At 39.6% G+C, this 17,213-nt stretch overlaps 1 protein-coding gene across 2 annotated transcripts in view; it reads left to right on the forward strand.

Annotated features, from left to right (window-relative positions):
• Sf3b1 (splicing factor 3b subunit 1) overlaps positions 1-15,617 on the forward strand; it is a 50,766-nt gene extending 35,149 nt beyond the window's left edge. For both annotated transcript variants that reach the window (XM_076550382.1, XM_076550383.1), the window contains 13 exons: positions 1,144-1,230; positions 1,329-1,599; positions 2,014-2,159; positions 2,259-2,405; positions 2,579-2,704; positions 4,139-4,360; positions 4,820-5,002; positions 5,116-5,227; positions 7,110-7,230; positions 8,017-8,148; positions 10,904-11,176; positions 13,705-13,921; positions 15,143-15,617. In XM_076550382.1, coding sequence (XP_076406497.1) covers positions 1,144-1,230; positions 1,329-1,599; positions 2,014-2,159; positions 2,259-2,405; positions 2,579-2,704; positions 4,139-4,360; positions 4,820-5,002; positions 5,116-5,227; positions 7,110-7,230; positions 8,017-8,148; positions 10,904-11,176; positions 13,705-13,921; positions 15,143-15,301 — 2,196 coding nt within the window. In that variant the 3' untranslated portion in view covers positions 15,302-15,617. The remainder of the gene's footprint in view (positions 1-1,143; positions 1,231-1,328; positions 1,600-2,013; positions 2,160-2,258; positions 2,406-2,578; positions 2,705-4,138; positions 4,361-4,819; positions 5,003-5,115; positions 5,228-7,109; positions 7,231-8,016; positions 8,149-10,903; positions 11,177-13,704; positions 13,922-15,142) is intronic.
• Positions 15,618-17,213: the final 1,596 nt, after the last annotated feature.

The raw sequence follows: 17,213 nt of genomic DNA on the forward strand, positions 1-17,213 counted from the left end.
CTCTCTGGAATCTGGAAGCTCTTTTTCGGTGGTAGGTTAGTGGGGAGGTGGGCATTGTTCAAGACAGGGTCTTTCTGTGTAGCCTTGCATACTAGGCTGGCCTCAGAGATCTACCTGCCTCTGCCTCCTGAGTGCTGGGATTAAAAGCATGTGGCACCACTGCCTGGCCGTTTAGTATTTTTTCATTATAAAAGTCAAGGGTTTATTTTTCCAGTTTGTCCTCATATTTATACAAACTTAGTTCATGTATATGGTGCTTTGCCTGAATCACTTGCATGATTGTTGCCCTTGGAAGCCAGAAGAGGGCATTGGATCCCCCCACAGCTGGAGTTAATAGATGTTCTAAGTTGCCATGTGAGTGCTGGGGATTGACCCTGGGTCCTCAAGAAGAGTGGCTAGTGCCCTCTAACTGACAGGCCATTTCTCCAGCCCCTTTCCTTGTGTTCTTAAAATTTTAAAGTTCAAAATTTTAGTTGAATGTATACAAGCATAGTCTAGAAAAGTTTAACAATGTATAGCATCCTCAGAGTTAATCAGTGTTGAATTAGTCTGTCCTGATCTTTTGGGGTTTTTGAGAAATGGTCTCACCATGTTATCGAGGCTGGCCTATGTCTTTGTGTGGATGTATGCTAACTCTAGTGCAGGATCTCTTGCCCGGCCAATGGGTTTTGCCCACAATTTAGGTGGGTCTTTGCAAGATAATCTTTTAAGGGCATTCCCAGAGGCCCATTGCCCAGGTGGTTTTAGATCCTGCCAAATTGACAATTAACATTAATTAGCACAACTACCAGATCTTTTTTCTTCTTCCAGAAGCAAGCATCACATATATAAAAATAAAGATATATGTAAATTTTTTTGTCATTTTTACTCTTGAGTTATTAACTCATTTTTTCCAATTGCTTTTATTGACAGATTAGAATGAGAATAGATATTTTATTTTGTATTAGAATAAAGAATCATCTTTATATGACAGTGCTCATATATTTTTTAATGTTAGTTTACATTTAATTTTCACCTATATCTAGGGCTTGATGTTATGGAATTAAAATTCTTTAACCCCATTCCTTGATAAACAAAGTTTTTTGATAACTGTAGGTTCATGTGGAAATGCAATTCCTCTTGTGTTTTTTTTTTTTTTCTCAGATTCTTGTGGTCATTGAGCCGCTGCTGATTGATGAAGATTACTATGCCAGAGTGGAAGGCCGAGAGATTATTTCTAACTTGGCAAAGGTATTCACATTCAATTCCTAGAAAAGGAAGTCTGCCTTTTGAAGGGTTTGAGGATTGATGGTATTAACTGAAGCTGTTGTTGTGTCTTTTGTCTTTAGGCTGCTGGTCTGGCTACTATGATTTCTACCATGAGACCTGATATAGATAACATGGATGAGTATGTCCGAAACACAACAGCTCGAGCTTTTGCTGTTGTAGCTTCTGCCCTGGGCATTCCTTCTCTATTGCCCTTCTTAAAAGCTGTGTGCAAAAGCAAGAAGTCTTGGCAAGCCAGGCACACTGGTATTAAGATTGTACAACAGATAGCTATTCTTATGGGCTGTGCTATCTTGCCACATCTCAGAAGTTTAGTTGAAATCATTGAACACGGTAAGTGTGATGTAACTTTTGTAGATCAGCTGTCCTGAATGTTTGATTACTGATTGGGGGTGGGGAATAACTGAAAGGGCTTTCCCACACAAATGGGCTCTATTTTGAAGTGGGGTTTGTAACAGTTTCTGTTAACAAACTGCTTTTGCGGAAATTGTATTGACTGGAACATGTCTTGCAGTTTGGGGACATGGTTAGAGACATTGATGGTGATCAGGCTGGATTGTGAAAGTGAGGTCTTGAGGCTGGCTCACGCCTGTGTTGGCTTGTGTAGGTCTTGTGGATGAATAGCAGAAAGTTCACACCATCAGTGCTTTGCAGTTTGGGGACATGGTTAGAGACCTTGATGATGATTGGGCTGGATTGTGAAAATGAGGTCTTGGGGCCGGCTCACGCCTGTGTTGGCTTGTGTAGGTCTTGTGGATGAACAGCAGAAAGTTCGGACCATCAGTGCTTTGGCTATTGCTGCTTTGGCTGAAGCAGCGACTCCTTACGGTATCGAGTCGTTTGACTCCGTGCTCAAGCCTCTATGGAAGGGTATCCGCCAGCACAGAGGAAAGGTAAGTCCGCTCTTAGATTCTGGGTTGTTGCTATTCAGTAAGGCAACCTCAATTTAATTTCCTGACGTGTGTCTGTTTATATATTTTATTTTTAAATAGGGTTTGGCCGCTTTCTTAAAGGCTATTGGGTATCTTATTCCTCTTATGGATGCAGAATATGCCAACTACTATACCAGAGAAGTGATGTTAATCCTTATTCGAGAATTCCAGTCTCCAGATGAAGAAATGAAGAAAATTGTATTGAAGGTAATTAGTTGTTCCAGTTTGTAGGAATATATTTGTTAACGTAATGTGCATGTTTTGGAAGGTCAAAGAGGTCTTTATAACATTAAAAACAAAACAAAACTATGTTGCGTTGTGTCAATGTCACGTGTTTGATTTAGTGTTTTTTTTTTTTTTTTTTTTTTTTAACCTTTTAGGTGGTGAAACAGTGTTGTGGAACAGATGGTGTAGAAGCAAACTACATTAAAACGGAAATTCTTCCACCTTTCTTTAAACACTTCTGGCAACACAGAATGGCTCTGGATAGAAGAAATTACCGACAGGTGACCTTTTATTTATTGTTAAAATTTGAGTCTCAAAAAGCTTTTTGACGAATTGTCTACTTAGAATGCACATTACATACAATAATTTGCTTTGGCTATCTTAAAATTTATATGTACTTTACTGTGACCGAAGATGAACTTTTTAAGCCCTTTTATTTACTTTCTATTTTGAGATAGGGTTTCACTGTGTAGCCTGGAAATTGCAATGTAGACCTCAAACTCACAGGTCCACCTACCTGCCTTTGTCTTCTAAGTGCCGGGATTAAAGGTGTGCTCTGTTACACCTGGCCTCTTTCTTGTCATGTTTTTGGAAAGCATGCATTTAATGTAAAATCCCCATAAAACTAGTGCATTTAAAATTTTTTTTTTTTTTTTTTTTTTTTTTTTTTTTTTTTTTTTTTTTTTTTTTTTTGGTTTTTCGAGACAGGGTTTCTTGTGTAGCTTTGCGCCTTTCCTGGAGCTCACTTGGTAGCCCAGGCTAGCCTCGAACTCACAGAGATCCGCCTGCCTCTGCCTCCCGAGTGCTGGGATTAAAGGCGTGCGCCACCAACGCCCGGCGCATTTAAAAATTTTAAATGTTTATTTTTCAAATGTATGTATGGGTGTTTTACCTGTGTGTGTGTATCTGCACCATTTGGTGTGTCTCATGGCTACAGAGACCAGATCATTGATCTCCTGGTATTGGAGTTACAAACAATTGTGAGCCAGATATCTCCTGGTATTGAAGTTACAAATGTTTGTGAACCACATTGTGGGTGTTGGGAAATTGAACTTGGGTTTCCTGGAAGAATAAACCAGTACTCTTAACTGCTGAGACATTTCTCCAGCCCAGTCCTGTCTCCACCTCCACCCCCTTGGGTGTACACAAGTGCTTGTGTTTAAATTACACTTAGATTTGGTGTGTGCACGTGCCCCCAGTGCATGCATGTTATGGAGGTAGGAGAACAACTGGCTGGAGTTCCCTCTTGGAGGTGGATCATGAGACTCAAACTCAGGTTGTCAAGTATGTTGACAAGTGCCTTTTACCTGTTGAACCCTCCCTACAGCCCTGTTGTTTTTTTTCTTTTAGTGACAAAATCACTTTGTAGTCTAGGCTGGTCTCAAATTCTTGGTCCTTCTTCCTTGGCCTCCCAGCTCACCAGTGCTTAACTGTGAGGCGATGTTTTTGTAAATTGAGGCTTTCTCTAGCTTGCTGGAACTTAAGTTATTTTACTTAGAATTGTTTTTGTTTTGAAGATAGGATCTCATATTTCTTGGACCGGCCTGGACCTTGTGTATATAGCCAGATTGGCATCAAACTTGGAAGAGCTGCCTCAGCTTTTTGAGTGCTAGCATTATAGGCAAGGAGCTGCTCTCACTGTGAAGGTTTAGTAGGAAGTTTTATTTCCTTAGAAAAGAAACTCATTTGGAAGGGTTTTGCTTTTGTTTTTTTAGTTAGTCGACACCACTGTGGAGCTGGCAAACAAAGTAGGAGCTGCAGAAATTATATCTAGGATTGTGGATGATCTGAAAGACGAAGCTGAGCAGTACAGGAAGATGGTGATGGAGACAATTGAGAAAATTATGGGTAACCTAGGGGCAGCAGATATTGATCATAAACTTGAAGAACAACTGATTGATGGCATTCTTTATGCTTTCCAAGAACAGACTACAGAGGTAATGGCTACTAATCATTTATTTCTGGTTTAAATTTTATTTTGTGTGCATGTGTGTGGGAGAAAATTAGAGGCAGCTTTCAGGGATCAGTTCTCTCTTTCCACCATGTGTTTCTTGGGGGCAGGCTTGAGGGCAACTGCCAGCCAGGCCCATCGTAGCTAATTATGGTGCCATGTTGCTGGTGACTTTCGTTTATATAGAAAACTGTCCTTTTAAAGCAGGTATCCCTTAAAAGTAATTTAGGTTTGACATTTTAAGTACTAATTTTCCTCGGTTTCAACAAATGTTCTTTTACCTTAAGTTTTTGGATTTGATTTAAAAACTAACGGGATGTTGGGTGGTTGGAATAGATGGAATGTTATTTAACAATCAACTTTTCAGTTAAAACTAAATTCTGTATTTTTAGTGATTTTGTGTGTTTGTTTTTAAAAAAGTGTAATTAGCTTTTTTCTCTTTTAGGATTCAGTAATGTTGAATGGCTTTGGCACAGTAGTTAATGCTCTTGGCAAACGAGTCAAACCGTACTTGCCTCAGATCTGCGGTACTGTTTTGTGGCGTTTAAATAACAAATCAGCAAAAGTTAGGCAACAAGCAGCTGACTTGATTTCCAGAACTGCTGTTGTTATGAAGACTTGTCAAGAGGTAACCTATCTAGTCTACCAGGGTTTTTTTATATATAGATTTTAATATATATATATAAAAAATCCGGTAGCTTAATGGAGAAAGTAACATTTTAAATGTTTCTTTTATTACAGGAAAAACTGATGGGGCACTTGGGTGTGGTGCTGTATGAATATTTGGGTGAAGAATACCCTGAAGTATTGGGCAGCATTCTTGGAGCACTGAAGGCTATTGTAAATGTAATAGGTATGTGATGGCCTGATCATGTGAGAGTTTGGCTTGCAATTTTCTTTGTAATTTGAAAGCAAAATATAAAGTGGTATTTAGGAGTTTGTTGATTTTTTTTCTTCTTTTTTCTATTTTTTGAGCACTTCAGGGTTGTCAGAGAATGTCACAAAGGTCTTCTTTTCCTATTTTATATTTATATTTTACTTAAAAATGTTAAAGGGGAAATTTAGGACTTACAAAGTATGGAAATGGTTACAGCACAAAATGTGTGAGTTGCTGGGAGAGAGGACCCTGGTAGAACTAGTATATCTGCTAGAAAATGATCCAGTCTCTTTTGTGAGGGGGTGGGGCGACCCTGAAGTTGTAATTGAGCTTTAGAAATGGTCTTTGTTTAGTCAGTCTTGTATATGAAAGTGTTTTGATGGGTTGTTAGGATTTTCTGTTTGCAGTGATTTCAAAGACGACGATGAGGTAAAGCAGCAACCTAGCCTATCTTTTAGTCATAAGTGAAGAAGATACAGCTATCAGTCTTGGGTGTCTTTTTCAGGAAGTAATGATAAAGCAAACAAAGGCATTCCTGACTTTAAAATCTCAGTGTAGCTGGGCAGTAGTGACATACAACTTTAATCCCAGCACTTGGGAGATAGGCAGATGTCTGGAGTTCGAGGTCAGCCTGCTGTATGGCACCAAGATAGCTGGGGAAACCCTGTTTGGGGGCGGGGGAGAACATGTCTCATATTTAAGCATAGTGTTTGGAAGTAACTTCTGTGGGATTGAAGGGGCGGGAAAAGGCCAAGAGTTCCTAATACCTGGAGATAATAACCATTGTTTTCCCTGTTTTAGTAAGGAGTGTTTATGCAGTATAGATCTCTGAATGGTTACCTTTACATATAATTCACAGTTCAGCCCAGTCTTGTATGCTTTAAAGATACTGACCTGCCAACAGTCAATTAACCATGTGGAGGTCTCTGGTTTGTCAGAGTTGTAAACCGTGTTATTTGGGAAACATGAGAAAAGTGACAGAATCAGCAAGCAGTTTCAGTTAGAGAAAGAGCCCCTGCTGGCTGCCTCTCCCTCCCCCACTTCATAGGTTTAAATATCATCCAGGCATGCCCTGCACTTCAGGAAGACTGGAGATCTGTTTGGTTTTGCAATTAAGGGGTTTCTGATTTGATTTACATGTCTGCTTTTGCTTATACTGTTGTCTTTGGTCAGAACATAGGCCGTTTCCATATTTAAATGTCAGTGTGCAAATAGCATTTTAAAACTAAATAAAAACTTGTTGTTATTGAGTAACCCTCTTTTTTTTTTTTTTTTTTTCCTGGTTTTTTTTGAGACAGAGTTTCTCTTTGGAGCTTTGGAGCTTGTCCTGGATCTCACTTTATAGACCAGGCTGGACTCAAACTCACAAAGATTCGCCTGCCTCTGCCACCTCCCCCACCCCTCCCAGTGCTGGGATTAAAGGCGTGCACCACCACCGCCCAGTGTAACCCTCATTCTTTAAATCACTGATTTCTTTCATTTCTTTCTTTCTTTTTTTTTTTTTTTTTTTAAATTTTTTTTTTGGTTTTTTGAGACAGGGTTTCTTGTGTGTAGCTTTGCGCCTTTCCTGGAACTCACTTGGTAGTCCAGGCTGGCCTGGAACTCACAGAGATCCGCCTGGCTCTGCCTCCCGAGTGCTGGGATTAAAGGCGTGCGCCACCACCGCCCAGCTTCTTTCATTTCTACATGTAATTAGAAGCTAAAGTTTTAAAAAATTCTAAATCTAATTAGAATCTGGGGCTTTTATCTATAGGTAGCTTGTAAGTTTATATTTATGCATTGCATTGCACAGTAAAAGGAAAAATGAACAGAGGTTGCAGTTCATGTTGTAATAGTTTATTTTTTTTCTGTCAAATAGGTATGCATAAGATGACACCACCAATTAAAGATCTCTTGCCTAGACTCACGCCCATCTTAAAGAACAGGCATGAAAAAGTACAAGAGAATTGTATCGACCTTGTTGGACGAATTGCTGACAGGTAAGCAGATTACCCCAACATTTTTAAGAAGTAGTAACAGTCTCATACTTTGTTTAAGTAGACTGCTTAAACGTTCTTATAGGCAGTATTTCTTTTTAGATTTAGCAGATTTGTATTCAGTGAGCAAGTTTTACTTAAAATTGCTTACCTAAGTGCAATATGGTCAGGTTATCCTAGATTAATATTTTCAGTCAAATTTTACTTTGGCTATTAATAAGAATCAGCAATGTAGTTTTGTTGCTGTTTTTTGGAGACAGGATTTCTCTGTGTGGCTCTGGCTGTCCTGGATCTCACTCTGTAGTCCAGGCTGGCCTTGAACTCACAGAGATCCACCTGCCTCTGCCTCCTGAGTCCTGAGATTAAAGGTGTGTGCAACCACCGCCCGGCTTAGCAGTGTAGTTTTAAAACTGAGCCAGGTTTTCTTTCTTTTTGTTTAATTTTCTTTTGAGGCAAGGTCTGATTGTATCTCTGGCTGGCCTGGAACCAACTATATAGACCAGGTTGGCCTTGAACTTAGATCTGCCTCCTGAGTGCTGGGATTAGAGGTGTGCACCACCACTTTTTTAGTTTTCACTTAATATTTAAGGAGAGTTAGTAGTGGTTTCAGAACTGAATATGCACATTTACTGTTTTTAAACTTCCGTTTGAATGAGGGGTGGGACCCTTATTTCCCATGTGTGAGGCCCTGGGCTTCTTCCCAGCACAACAAAAACAAAAGTCAAAGCACCTTGACATCACAACAATGGTAACTCACTTAATTTTATTTATTTATTTATTTTTAACTAGGGGAGCTGAATATGTGTCTGCAAGAGAGTGGATGAGGATTTGCTTTGAGCTTTTAGAACTCTTAAAAGCTCACAAGAAAGCTATTCGAAGAGCTACTGTCAACACTTTTGGTTACATTGCAAAGGCCATTGGGTGAGTATTTTCACTTTTCTGATAGGTTGTAACAAATCATTGTGTTGGAAAATGCTTTCATGTAGACATCTTTGAGGCATCGAATAGTTAATCATTTGAAGAAAAAGTATTTCATTAACTACTGACCTGCCCTTCCCTATTTTTAAACTATTTCTTTAAATTCTTAATTGAACTAAAATAGATAGAATGCTTTAAAATTTCCCCTACTGTAGTAGAGAGGGAAATAGGTCCATTTTCAGGGTACATTCAAGTTTTTGTTGGTCTTTTTTGGGATATTGTTTAATTTTTTTCTTCTTTTTTGAGACAGGGTCTTTATGTAGTCTTGGTTGTTCTGGAACTCTTTGTAGACCAGGCCGGCCTCAAACTCAGAGGTCTGCCTCCCCAGTTCTGAGATTAAAGGCATATTAAGAGCCTGTGCCCCATGTCCAGCTAGGATATTGCTTAAAATATTGAGGGATGAGTACTCTACCGTCTTAATCTCCATGGTGTCCCATTATGGGCCTCTGTTTTAGTTGCTCTTAATAATAAAAAGAAGCTTCTCTGGGGCTGGAAAGATGGCTCAGCAGTTAAAAGCACTGGCTACTGTTAGAGAGGAGCCAGCTTTGATTCCCAGCACCCACATGCCTTACAATCCACGAATGTAACTCCAGTGTCGGGGATCTGCAGACACACATGTAGGCTACTCATACATACAAAAATAAACAAATATATTTTTAAAAGTTAAAAGCTTTTCTGATAAGGGTTGAGAAATAACACTGATTTATGGGTATAAAGATAAAAACTTAGGGGGCAGTTTATCCTTTAACATAATGACATTTATATCACACCCCTAATCCTCAAGATGTTATGATTGTTTTGGAAGAGTGGGATATAAAGATTGTAAATGCCAGAGGTAGTAGACATCTGCAGCAAAAGAACACTTGTTGGACATGACAGCGTAGTTGCAGACAAGAACTTAGATGAGTTGTAACTGCACTTGACCTGCACAAGATCAAGCCAGTCAAAACACTGGCGTGGATCGGAGAGGGGTTCATGAAGTCTCTCCCCTGTCTGAAGAGCTATTGGCAATTGATGACTGCTGGGAAGAGTCGGTGATAAGAGATGGGCCCCTGTGAGGCTGGCTACACATGCTTCAGCACAGTATCTCTACCCATACACAGAACATTAGCATGATGGGGACTTAGTGGATTTAAACTGTTTCTTTAGATTTATATATTTTATGCATATATATATATATATATATATATATATATATATATCCATGTATTTACACATATACGTGCCTGATGCCTGTGGAGGTCTTAAGAGGGTGTTGGATCCCCAAGAACTTAAGGTATGGATGGTTGTGAGCCACCATGTGAGGGCTGAGAATCAAACCTGGGTCCTCTGGAAGAGCAGCCAGTGCTCTTAACCACTGAGCCATCTCTCCAGCCCTGACTCAGTGGATTTATAAAAGGAGCACATAAGGTTGGGAGGGCCAGTGGGGGAAGGGAGAGACGAGAGAGATCTTAGAAAGACAAGGGGGGTTTGACCAAACTCAAGTTAGGCACGTATGAAATTCTCGACATGAAGGTTTTTTTCTTTGTATATTAAACTCACTTTAATGTTTGTTGTTGTCATCTAAACCTTTTATGTATATAAGTGCTTTGCCTGCACATAGGTCTGTAGCCACTTGTATGCCTGCTGTCCTCAGGTACCACAAGGTAGTATTGGATTCATTGGAACTTGGAGTTAGAGAAGGTTGTGAGCTACCATGTGGGTGCTGAGAGTCATACCCAGGTCCAGCAGCCAGTGCTCTTAACCTGATCTCATCTACCCATCTGGCTCCGGTTTTTATTTGATTTTACCTTTTTATTCTGGAGAATCTTACTGTGTAGTTCTGGCTGGCTTTAACTTAAGATTAGTCTGTCCCTCTCTTCCAAGTGCTAAGAAGACTAAAGGTGTGGGCCAACATGCAGTATTTATATATAATTCATATCTTAATGTTCACTTTGTGATAAACATGGGAGAAGGGTTAATGGGGAAGATGAGGAACAGATTTTATGTGTTTGAGCATGGGAATCCAGGGTTTTGGATATTTTTGTTTTGGATATTCTGCTTGGCTTTGGAATCCACCATTTAAATTTCTTTATATTTCAAAAGTCCCTCCCCCCACCCCCCAGTCTCTCTGGGTAGCTTTGCGCCTTTCCTGGAACTCACTTGGTAGCCCAGGCTGGCCTCGAACTCACAGAGATCCTTCTGGCTCTGCCTCCTGAGTGCTGGGATTAAAGGCGTGCGCCACCACCGCCTAGCTTATATTTCAAAAATTTAAAGAGTAAAAATTATATTTGAAAATGAGTCTACCTGAATTAACATTAAGAAAAATCTAGACAGGCAGGTGGATCTCTGTGAGTTCTAGGCCAGCCTGGTATACAGAGCTAGTTCCAGGACAGCCAGGACTACACAGAGAAACCTTGTCTTGAAAAACCAAAGCAAAGAAAAAGAAAAATCTGACAATTTGGAGCCTTTTTAAACTTTCTTTTTAATATTTTTATTTTATTTTTTGAGGTTATAATTATATCATTTTCTCCTTCCCTGTATGAAGCTCTTAGGTCAAAAGCCACAATTCTAGTGGCAAGAAAAGTACTACATTGTATCAGAACATTACCAATGTCCAGTGATACTCCATTCCATTCCACTGCAGTTTTTCTTTTCTCTGAGAACAAGTTTAATAGTATGATACCTTGCTGATGTATAATTTCTTGTTTCTTTTCAGCCCCCATGATGTACTGGCTACGCTTTTAAACAACCTCAAAGTTCAGGAAAGGCAGAACAGAGTGTGCACTACTGTAGCCATTGCCATTGTTGCCGAGACGTGCTCCCCCTTCACAGTGCTCCCTGCTTTAATGAACGAATACAGAGTTCCTGAACTCAATGTTCAGAATGGAGTGTTAAAATCGCTCTCCTTCTTGTTTGAGTATATTGGTGAAATGGGAAAAGACTACATCTATGCTGTAACGCCTTTACTTGAGGATGCGTTAATGGATAGGTGAGTGACTAAAACTAAATGTAGAAAGATAATTAACAATATGCTTCATGTTAGACTTTACTAAGATAACTTTTTTTTTTTAAAGATTTATTTATTTATTATGTATACAATGTTCTGTCTGCACATATCCCCACCACAGACACCAGATCTCATTACAGATGGTTGTGAGCCACCATGTGGTTGCTGGGAATTGAACTCAGGACCTTTGGAAGAGCAAGCAGTGCTCTTAACCTCTGAGCCATCTCTCCAGCCCCACTAAGATAACTTTTTTTTTTTTTTTTTTTTTTTTTTTTGGTTTTTCGAGACAGGGTTTCTTTGTGTAGGTTTGCGCCTTTCCTGGGACTCACTTGGTAGCCCAGGCTGGCCTCGAACTCACAGAGATCCACCTGGCTCTGCCTCCCAAGTGCTGGGATTAAAGGCGTGCGCCACCACCGCCCGGCCTAAGATAACTTTTAAATGACCTATTTGTTGTATTGTTAGGGAAGAAACATTACTGTGATGGATTATTTCCCACAATAAGTATAATTTCTTACTTTAATATTTGCTGTAGTGAGTTAGTCTCATTTCATATGTGTTAAGCTAAATACATTTTGAAGCACTTTTTAAAAACAATTAGGGCGAATAAAAGATGAACACGAGTTAATCTGTATGGCAGTGAAACCTGTAGTTTTGTTTTTGAGACAGTGTCTCAGGTCACCCAGGGTAGCTGAACATGACCTTAAACATATTTCCTCACTTCCTCTACCTCCAGAGTGTTGGAACTGTAGACATGTACCACCAGGCTTGCTTTTATGGGGCTTCATACATGCTTTGTAAGCCAGCACTCCACCAGAACATAGTCTTCCCCTTGCAGGCCCCAGTGTTCAGATGGCAGCTGTTAGTTCAGTACTGCTTGTGAATTACTTGGTAAGAGTCTTGCCATTTTACTGTAGGTTGAGGTACAGAATTAATTGTACCCGACAAGATTTCTAATGAAAGCGTAGGGAGGTTCAAGTAGTTACTTTTATGTACAGCTTAAATTATTAAACTGGCCACGTTGCGCCTCCAACCTCTACTACAGAGGCTGATGCAGGAGGATTGAAAATTCCATGCTAACCTGCACAATATATTAAGACTGCCCTGTCTCAAAACAAAATTGTGAAAATTGGGTAGGGTTGTAGTGTTCCTTTCATGCATGAGGTCCTGGATTCAGTCCTCAGTGTATCAAAAGTCACTCAGTAACCTTCATAAGGTCAACTTAAACTGACTAGTGTGGTACCAGAAAGTATAGATGTAATTATGAAGACACATTAGTAATTTCAGTTTGTTCCAGGACCAAACAAAATAGCGGTACATGACCTTGTTTCTCTCTCATTGCTTCTTCATGAGGCATGCCTGAACATTACAACCATTGAAATGTGTGATTTGAGGTTAAAAGTTGTGTTCTAATTAGAGGAATTTTGTGAAAAGTAAACATGACTTGTCTCTTCATATATTGATTACAAATAAAACTGATAGTAAAATTGAAAGTTTGGCAGAACTTTCTGGTTTGGGGATTGTTCATATGAAAAACACTTGAATATTGCACTGCAAATAAATTTGAATTTTATATTCTCAGTTAATATATCAAATTCATTTTAGAACATTGCAGACTTCTGTCAGTTGTACATTTTGTAATTTTCATGTATCAATAATTTCTTATGCTTTTACATTCTTTTTTTGTGATCTCAACTCTTAGAAAGTTTTTCTTCTTTTTTCTTGTTTGTTTTTCAAGACAGTTGCCCTGGTTGTCTTGGAACTCACTTTGTAGATCAGGCTGGCTGTGAGCTCAGAGATCCACCTGCCTCTGCCTCCTGAGTGTTAGGACTAAAGGTGTGCAGCACCACCGCCCGGCTAAGGTTTTCATGTTTTAGTTGTAGAGTTCACAGTATTTGTTGCTTCTATATTTATTTCAAAAGTATGCTTTGGGGATGGATAAGCTCAAAATACATTGTATATAATTCTCAAGGAATTAATAAAAATTAAAAAGAGATGTATTTGTAAGTTGAGGTAGGGGTAACTCAGTTGAAAATGACTAAAAGAATACTCAGTTGGAAAACTTATTGAGAACTTCTGCTTTATTGTGTTAAATAATCAGATAAATAAAAGTAACAGTGTTATAGTTAATATTTAATATATATAGTTACTATTCAAAGGGTGATGTTGTTAATAGCTTGGCAAAATGCATGAGCATGATATTTTTTTTTCCATGTACTCAGAATAGGTACAAAATGAATAGCACATTGATTGTTATGAACACAAATTCAGATGAAAGTTCTTATTTGTGCGGATTTGAAAACCTGATTGGTTTTTCTCCTATGTTTAATTTTTGAATGAAAAATTTGAGAGCAACTTTAATTTGATTTATATGCTGGTATTGACTTACTATCATATTTAAGGTTACAGAGTTTAAAGGAGATACTGTTAGTCAAACGTAATTTAGTTCCTAACATGCAAGTGAATATTTCTCATACAATTAAGACTAACTTAAAGACTTTCCCCCGTTACAGGGACCTTGTGCACCGACAGACGGCTAGTGCAGTGGTACAACACATGTCTCTTGGTGTGTATGGATTTGGCTGTGAAGACTCTCTGAACCACTTACTGAACTATGTATGGCCTAATGTGTTTGAGACATCTCCCCATGTAATCCAGGCAGTTATGGGAGCTCTGGAGGGCCTGAGAGTGGCTATTGGACCATGCAGAATGTTGCAGTATTGCTTACAGGTAGGCTAAATGTGGGGTTTTGTTTGTTTGGTTTTATACAAGCTCACTCAAAAATCATTTAGTTTATTACGAAGTCAGTCACAGCCTAATTGAAGGGGACCCTGCTGAGTGGGCCCCTCCCAGCCCTGATAGGCACAGACTGCACGCAAACACCTGTCTCCACAGAGAGCCTCTAGTAAGCAGTTCAAGTGGTTGTTTTCTGACTCAGACGGAAAGAGAGGAGCAAGTGACCTTGCAGATGCATCCACTCCCCCCTTGGGTTTTTCAAGACAAGATTTCTCTGTGTGGCCCTGGCTGTCCTGGAACTCACTCTGAAGGCCAGGCTGGCCTAGAACTCAGGGGGCCACTCTGCCTCTGCCTCCATAGTACTGGGATTAAAGGTGTGGGTCACCACCCGGCAGCAGGTGTAATTTTTTGTTACTTTTAAATTTTATTTTATGTGCATTGGTGTTTTGCCTGCACATATGTCTGTGTGAGATTGTCAGAAGCCCTGGAACTAGAGTTGCAGACAGTTGTGAGCTGAAATGTGGGTGTTGGGGATTAAACTCCATCCTCTGGGAGAGCAGCCAGTGCTCTTAACCACCGAGCCGTCTCTCCGGCCCATCGGGTGTAATGTTTAAGAAGAGAAAAAGGGGAGGTTTGTGTTAGAATGGGCTAGGTTGAGGTGGTCTGTTTTGATTGGGCATGTTAATTAGGTGAACCAAAGGGGGGCTTTTGATTGCTGGACTTGAACCCTTTTGTAGCTGGACCTTGATGGTCTGCCTAAGGAGGAGGAAGTGACCAGATGTGTGAAGAACTTTGGGGACCAGTTTTAGGAATGGGATGGGGAAGGGTGAGGCCTGTTAGAGCCGTGCTCAAGTGGGCTAATGTCCTTTACTAATTACCACGGGGGTGCAGTTCTACATTGAGGTAGGAATTAATTTTGTCTTTACCCATTGCAGTTTTGTGCAGTTTCCGGATTTTTTTTTCCTTCCCTCTTCAGAGGAAATACTTGTTTATTTTTTGAGACAGGGCCTCACTCTGTAGCTCTGGTTGGCCTGGGACTCACTATGGATTAGGCTAGCCTTGGACTCCTAGATAGATCAACTGCCTGCTTCTGCCTACCTCCTGAGTGCTGGGATTAAAGGTGTGTCCCATCACGCCAGCTAAACGAAATGCTCCTGATCCTGTCCTCACAGCTTGTAGTTGTTAAAGTAACATTCTACCTTCTAATTACTCTAGGGCCTCTTTCACCCAGCTCGCAAAGTCAGAGATGTGTATTGGAAAATTTACAACTCCATCTACATCGGCTCCCAGGACGCGCTCATAGCACATTACCCAAGAATCTACAATGATGATAAGAACACCTATATTCGATACGAACTTGACTACATCTTGTAATTTGATTGTGTGTCTAATACACAGCTGTTTCACACCTTAAACTTGCTTCGATCTGATGATATAAACTTGTAAACATTGCAGATCAGTGTAGAGCTGGTCATAGGAGGGGGTAGAAATCCAGTAGCATGATTTTTAAATAACTTTTGTTTTTGATGTTAAACAGTAAACGCCAGTAGTGACCAAGGACACAGTGATTACACACACTATACTGGAGGGATGTCATTTTTTATTCATCTTTATGAAGATTTAGAATTCATTCCTTGTGTTTAAAGGGAATGTTTAATTGAGAAATAAACATTCGTGTACAAAATGCTAATTTGTGTGTGTTTTTTGAATATAACTTGTAAAATGCAGAACTTTGGTAAAGTATTGGTTTGTGTAGAATAAGTGGCCTAATTTCATTTTCTGTTACCTGGTTTATTATGGAACATAGCAGAACACATTATAAAGTGATGGTCTCTCTGTCAAGTCCATTGTTTGTTGATGACGAGAAGAGTACCTTTGGGCTGCTCCCCTCAGTGTAGCATAACCATTCCATCACCATAGGAAAGTAGTACTTTGAACTGTCGTGAATATTATTTTGTACTTACATAGCACCTTTCACCTCTTGATTTCTCAAAATGCTTTATGAATGGGCAGAAAGGGTTTATTTTAAGTCATGTCCAACTCTTAGTGGGCCTGTGTTTAGGAAGTGGAAAAGCTGCCTATACTTCAAAAGTGTGTTCTTCCCTTTGGGAGTGATGCTAAGAAATGCTAGTATAGTAACAGTCCTTGAACTTCTGTGGTAGGCCACTAATGAGTTTATTCAGTAAGCAGCTATTAAATACCTGCCGCATGCTAGGCACTGTCCTTAGATGCAGGGGCTGCAAAGGTGCATATGACCTGGCTTTTGCCTTTTGAAACCAGTATAATGGAAAAGGGGGCATGCGCCGAGTCCTTATGTACCAGGGTGCTGTGCAATGGTAGAAGCAAAAATGCCTGCATTTGCTTAGTTTGTAGCAGTCAGATAATACATGGGTCTAAATGTGCAGCATAAGCCAAAATGCCCCTCCAGTCCTAGAACCAAACAGTAAGGCTCTGCTCTAATGTTTTGGGGCAATGAATCAATCGGTTTTCTTTTATTATTTTATGCTCTAAATCTCTTGTTTTTAAGCCTTTTCTTCCCATCAGTGTTTTGTCTCCCTGTTTGTACTTGTGTGGATTCTAAAGGAAATAAATCCTGCCGCCGTCAGTGTGACTAGCCTGTGACTCTGCTACCCTCAAACTTTGCAGCGGCACACTAGGTAGTCTGTGCGCCTGTTAACAAAAGAAGTCTCTGGCGGGAGCTTAGAGGAGACACACCTGCTTTGCTTCTATAAAAGTGATACTGAACATTAAATGTTCCCAGGCAGGACATGGTTCCTTGTTCCTTGTATGTGGTCTGACTTGTTGACAATGTATATCATTGTCTAGTAAAATCAACCGTCAATTTCCAAACCACTTTCCTGTTCTTAGAATTTTTCTAGCCATCCCCTATGCACTTTTAAATACTGTTCTTTTGTATAGTTGATTTCAAATAACCCTTGGTGATTTTTAATCTTGAGAATTGAATATAGTTCTCAAAGTTAAAATTTGATTTTAAACCATTCTTGGGAAAATTTAATGTATTATCAGTTAAAATACTTAACATAGCTTAAGTTTGTTTATCTCCTTGCTATTTATGGAAAATAAGCTTTGCATTAGAAATGCAGATGAGAGGAGACTGCTTGAGTGACATTTTCCTAATGGAGGTCATTCAAGGATGGATAAGGGGGGGAATGCTAAAGGCTGGGACCTCAAGATTTTGACCAAATAGACGCTCCAATTTTTGGATTGTTTAATGCTCTTGTTAATAAGAAAAGCATTTTGTGATAAACCCTTGTGAAAGATGTTA

Source organism: Peromyscus maniculatus, chromosome 13 (genome assembly GCF_049852395.1).
Source record: "Peromyscus maniculatus bairdii isolate BWxNUB_F1_BW_parent chromosome 13, HU_Pman_BW_mat_3.1, whole genome shotgun sequence".
NCBI classification, from domain to species: domain Eukaryota; kingdom Metazoa; phylum Chordata; class Mammalia; order Rodentia; family Cricetidae; genus Peromyscus; species Peromyscus maniculatus.